The sequence below is a fragment of the Rhamphochromis sp. 'chilingali' genome (genome assembly GCF_963969265.1).
Source record: "Rhamphochromis sp. 'chilingali' genome assembly, chromosome: 9".
NCBI classification, from domain to species: domain Eukaryota; kingdom Metazoa; phylum Chordata; class Actinopteri; order Cichliformes; family Cichlidae; genus Rhamphochromis; species Rhamphochromis sp. 'chilingali'.
The window spans coordinates 1,196,287-1,202,286 of NC_137936.1; the positions used below are offsets into that span (position 1 = coordinate 1,196,287).

Genomic DNA, 6,000 nt, shown 5'->3' on the forward strand with positions numbered 1-6,000 from the left:
GATTCCCATGATGCATTGAGTTTTTCCTTTCCAGTCACCTTTATAACTCAGTATGTGTTAATAGACCTCTCTGCATTGAATCATATCTGTTATTAACCTCTGTCTCTCTTCCACAGCATGTCTTTCATCCTGTTTTCCTTCTCTCACCCCAACCAGTCGCAACAGATGGCCGCCCCTCCCTGAGCCTGGTTCTGCCAGAGGTTTCTTCCTGTTAAAAGGGAGTTTTTCCTTTCCACTGTTGCCAAAGCGCTTGCTCATAGGGGGTCATACAGTATGATTGTTGGGTTTTTCTCTGTACCTATGAAGCGCCTTGAGGCGACTTTTTTTGTGATTTGGTGCTATATAAATAAAATTGAATTGAAATTGAATTGTACTTCTGTATACTGTGACATTTACAGTTGCTTAGTTAATTAAGTGACTTAATTACTCACTTTTATTTACTAATTGAATTACTAAATGAAGCTGGAATTGTGCATTCTGCAGTTTTTAATAGTGTGTTATTAGTTTTTAAAGAAACAATATGCATTTTATACCATATTGTAAAAAGTATAAGGTAAGTTGAATTTAAAATATAATTAATAAAGTGTTGACTTTTTTCATCAATTCTTGTAGATACACAGAGTCGAGACTGAGCCTGATGATCATACTGAATCAGATGACAGCGGCAGGAATCTCCAAGTTCAACTGCGGATTGCAGATGCAATTATATTAATTCAGATTAATATAAACTCTTCAAGGGTCAAAATCTGCACACACATCATTCTGCATAGTGAAGGTCAGACAATTTGTGCATTGATCTTGAGAAGTAAGACTCATTAATTAATAGTAATATAATTAGACAAATGTTGAAACTTTATATTTCGATACATTTTGTCAACAACAAAAGAAACCAAGCTGTGCAGGCACTGATAACTGAACCTAAAGACCTTCATTTTTGTCAAGATTTGCCTGATTTAACTGTTGTTACCCTTGTTTAGAGTTCACCTTAATATGTATAAAAATGTGAAAAGATTTTGATGTGTGTTAGAATGATTGTTTAATTGGCAAGGTTTGAACGAACAATTTTCAGAAGCCTCAAAATTCATCTGTTACTATTCCACGAATGTTTCAAATAAATTTCACCTCCATTTCAACATTGAATACGACTGTGGACATAAGAGCTAAAAGGTGCTGTCCACGCATGTGTCCACTAAGCCCCAGAAGGGTATAACCTGGGTCAAATGTGTTATTGTGTCTGACACACCTACAATATGAGGACTCGCAGAGTGACGTCACTGAAAGTGTGTTTAAAGTGTGTTAAGTTCCAAAACTGGCCAGTAGGCGGTGAAACTGAAAGTGAGCAAAAACGCTAAACACACTTAAACACACTTTTTCATAAAATTGTGATGTTTCAGGACTTCCGAGATTTTTGGTTTGGGAGCATGTTGGGAGCCTCTAGAACACTTTAGAAGGCTCAGAAAAATGAGGACCTCAAAAATGTCCTCATTTTTCTGAGCGTCCTCATTTTGTGAGTGTGTTATCATAAAATTGTCCTAAGATGTCATGAAAACAAGTACACACACACACACACACACACACACACAGTCTTTGTTCAAAATAAAGGTCCACTCACTTGATGTAAACTTCATTTAGTTAGCTGAACTCTCCTTCTTCCTTGGGTGCTTTTAGCTGCTTCTCTGGTTTAAGGCTAAGTCAGTACAGTTATGTGCTTAACCAAATCTTACATCATTAGATACACGTTAGATACACTGCTGTAGAAACATTTAATCACAAATCATGTGTTTCACAAGAAAACACACTGGAACAGTAATTATATCCAGTTGTAAATGGGCTGGTCCTTATGTAGTGCTCTTTACAACTCAACAACTTCTTCAACAGGTTTGACCAGCCCACAACCCCCCCACCCTCACCTTCACTACAGAGTCCTCTCCCCACTCTCCTGCCTCCCTCGCTTCCCCCCCTTCCTGACACCATGACACCCCCCTCCTCCAATCCCTCTCTCAGCAGCAAGACATCTCCCCCCCTCCCCTCTTCCCAAACATCTCCCAGTGTCACAGTGGATCAGGTCAGGAGACAACTGAGGAAGCTTCGCCCCAGAAAGGCAGCAGGCCCAGACAAGGTGTGTCCTAGGATGCTAAAGGCGTGTGCTGCTGAACTTGGGGAGCCGCTACAACGAGTCTTCAACCTCAGTCTGCGACTGGGGAGAGTGCCCGCCCTATGGAAGACATCCTGCATCGTCCCGGTCCCCAAAAAGAACCGGCCCAATGAGCTGAATGACTTCCGACCGGTGGCACTGACGTCACATCTTATGAAGACTCTAGAGCGGCTCTTCCTCAACCTCCTCCGACCACAGGTACAACATGCCCAGGACCCACTACAGTTTGCATACAAGGCGGGTGTCGGAGTGGAGGATGCCATCCTGTACCTCCTACACAGAGCCCACTCACACCTGGATGGGGGAAAAGGCACGGTCAGGATCCTGTTTCTTGACTTTTCCAGTGCCTTTAATACCATCCGGCCCTGTATGCTTCAAGAAAAACTGAACAGGATGGAGGTGGACCCCTGCCTGGTGGCTTGGATCTCCGACTACCTCACCGACAGACCACAGTACGTCAGGCTGAAGGACATCACGTCTGACACTGTGGTCAGCAGCACAGGAGCCCCACAGGGAACTGTGCTGTCCCCTCTTCTCTTCACCCTGTACACCTCTGACTTCTGCTACAACTCTGAATTATTCAGAAGTTTGCAGATGACACAGCCATCATGGGGTGTATCTGGGATGATCAGGAAGAGGAGTACAGAAGTCTGGTGAGGAACTTTGTCGCATGGAGTCACACAAACCACCTGCAACTCAACACCTCAAAGACTAAGGAACTGGTTGTGGACTTCGGGAGGTCTAGAGCAGGTCCACTGCCGGTTCAGATAGAGGGGGAGGAGGTGGAGGTGGTCAACAAGTACAAGTACCTCGGGCTGTGGGTGGACAATAAACTGGACTGGTCATGCAACACAGAGCACCTGTATAAAAAAGCCCAAAGCCGACTGTACTTCCTCAGGAGGCTGAGGTCTTTTAACATCTGCAGGAAGCTCCTGAGGATGTTTTACCAGTCGGTGGTTGCTGGAGTACTTTTCTATGCTGTGGTGTGCTGGGGGAGCAGCACAGCAAAGAGGGACTCATCCAGGCTGGAGAAACTGATCAGGAAGGCTAGCTCTGTGGTCGGCATGAAGCTGGACACTCTGGTGACAGTGGCAGAGAAAAGGACATTAAAGAAACTGATGGACATTATGAACAATGCTGGGCATCCTCTGCACACGGCCATAAACAACCAGAAGAGTCTGTTCAGTGACAGGTTGCTTCTCCCAAAGACAAGAACTAACAGACTTAAAAACTCCTTTGTCCCACACGCCATCAGACTGTTTAACTCCTCTCTGGAGGGGAGAGGGAGGGGAAACAGGAGGACAAAGGAGGGAACAACTAAGCTGTAGTGCCTCTTCACCTCACTGTGCAATACCTTTTGTGCAATACTTTTGTAAATAGTCAACGGTGCAATAGACTCAATACTTGAAATGTGCAATTCACTTGTATTTTTATTTTTATTCCTATTTATTCTATTTATTCCCTTCGTATATTTTATTTATATTGTCTCTGTATATATATATATATGTATATATATATATGTATATATATATATATATATATATATATATATATATATATATATATATATATATATATATATATATATATATATATATATATATATATATATATACCCTGAGGCTGTACGCTAAGCGGAAGGAAGGGGGCCGGGGACTGGTGAGTGTCAGCACCACAGTCCAGGATGAGACAACGAACATCCAAGAATACATTGGGAAGATGGCCCCAACTGACCGAGTGCTCAGTGAATACCTCAGGCAGCAGAAACCCAAGAAAGAGGAGGGAGACGAGGAACCATCATGGAAGGACAGGCCCCTGCACGGTATGTACCACCGGCAGATAGAGGAGGTGGCTGATATCCAGAAATCCTACCAGTGGCTGGACAAAGCTGGACTGAAAGACAGCACAGAGGCACTAATCATGGCAGCACAAGAACAAGCTCTGAGCACAAGATCCATAGAGGCTGGGGTCTATCACACCAGGCAAGACCCCAGGTGCAGGCTGTGTAAAGATGCCCCAGAGACAATCCAGCACATAACAGCAGGGTGCAAGATGCTAGCAGGCAAGGCATACATGGAACGCCATAACCAAGTGGCCGGCATAGTGTACAGGAACATCTGTGCCGAGTATAACCTGGAAGTCCCGAGGTCAAAATGGGAGATGCCCCCAAGGGTGGTGGAGAATGACCGAGCTAAGATCCTGTGGGACTTCCAGATACAGACGGACAAAATGGTGGTGGCTAACCAACCGGACATAGTGGTGGTAGACAAACAGAAGCAGACGGCCGTAGTGATCGATGTAGCGGTTCCGAATGACAGCAATATCAGGAAGAAGGAACACGAGAAGCTGGAGAAATACCAAGGGCTCAGAGAAGAGCTCGAGAGGATGTGGAGGGTGAAGGTAACGGTGGTCCCCGTGGTAATCGGAGCACTAGGTGCGGTGACTCCCAAGATAGGCGAGTGGCTCCAGCAGATCCCGGGAACAACATCGGAGATCTCTGTCCAGAAGAGCGCAGTCCTGGGAACAGCTAAGATACTGCGCAGGACCCTCAAGCTCCCAGGCCTCTGGTAGAGGATCCGAGCTTGAAGGATAAACCGCCCGCAGGGGCGTGCTGGGTGTTTTATATATATATATATATATATATATATATATATATATATATATATATATATATATATATATGTGTGTGTGTGTGTGTGTATAACTCTGTAACTTCTGTCGGTGCTGTGCTTTTTTGGAAATCGAATTTCCCAGAGGAACCCACCCGAGGGATTAATAAAGTTCTATCTTATCTTATCTTATCTCTTATCTTTACTCTACTCAAGCACTCAAAGAACTTTATGCGACATGGCTCATTCATTCATTCATTCATTCATCCACACAAGCACTTTTCTTTCCTATTTTCACTCCAGTGACCATACTAGAGTGAAATCTGTGGTTCAGTATCTTGGCCAAGTATACTTTCGCATGTAGGAGCAGCCAGGGATTGAATCACCAACTTTCCAGTTAGTAGATGACCTACACCAGAGCTTCCCAAAGTGTGGGGCCCGCCCCCTAAGGGGGGCGCAGAGCCATTGCAAGGGGAAAAAAGGGGAAACCCCCCCCCCCAAAAAAAAACGCTTGGACACTGCTAGCACGGGGCGCCCACAAAACGCAAAGCAGGAGATGAAGCATCGCTATATATGTTTCCAAACCAACTTCATTCTAAGACAAAGACTAGAAAATATGGTGAAGCAAATCTGCCCTTTGGTTTCACCTGCACAAGTGCTGAGGTAGGTCTCCGCTGCGTTGGGAGCATGCACTGGGCTGTTCAAATCACAGACAAACAGGATCCCACATTCTTGATTTTTAGTTCACAAACACTTGTTGTAATGACTAACTGCTCCTGACATTTTGGAGATGTTTGCTCTTTATACAGTAAAGTTACAGCGGGATACAAATAATATCAGGCTGATCCTGCTACACTTTGTTCCCCCTGTCTAAATCACGGAAAAACAGGATCCCACAGCTGTTTATGTTTTTGAACCCATTTTTGCACAGACATGTTTTTGAAAAATGTATTGACAGCAACGTTGAATATTATTACACAGGAAAAAAACAACTACATGTAAAATAATGACACTGTGACGCCTCTGGCTTTGTAAATGGAGGGACAGTAACTGCGTGTAAAACCTGCAGACAGTCAGATTAACAGTATTTTGTCTCTATCTGCCATTCTGCAATTCATCTCTGTCATGGTCGCTGCGTGGCAGGCAGGATGAGGACCCAGAATGCAAACTCACGGACTCAGGGGATAAACTCAAAATCACAGCTTTAATGCTGGAAGGCAGATCACAAGAAATACA

General features: G+C 44.2%; 1 protein-coding gene across 1 annotated transcript in view; it reads right to left on the reverse strand.

Annotated features, from left to right (window-relative positions):
* ldlrad2 (low density lipoprotein receptor class A domain containing 2) overlaps positions 1–1,819 on the reverse strand; it is a 52,369-nt gene extending 50,550 nt beyond the window's left edge. Inside the window, exon 1 of the mRNA XM_080890951.1 lies at positions 1,613–1,819. Coding sequence (XP_080747077.1) covers positions 1,613–1,628 — 16 coding nt within the window. The 5' untranslated portion in view covers positions 1,629–1,819. The remainder of the gene's footprint in view (positions 1–1,612) is intronic.
* Between the last annotated feature and the right edge of the window lie 4,181 nt (positions 1,820–6,000).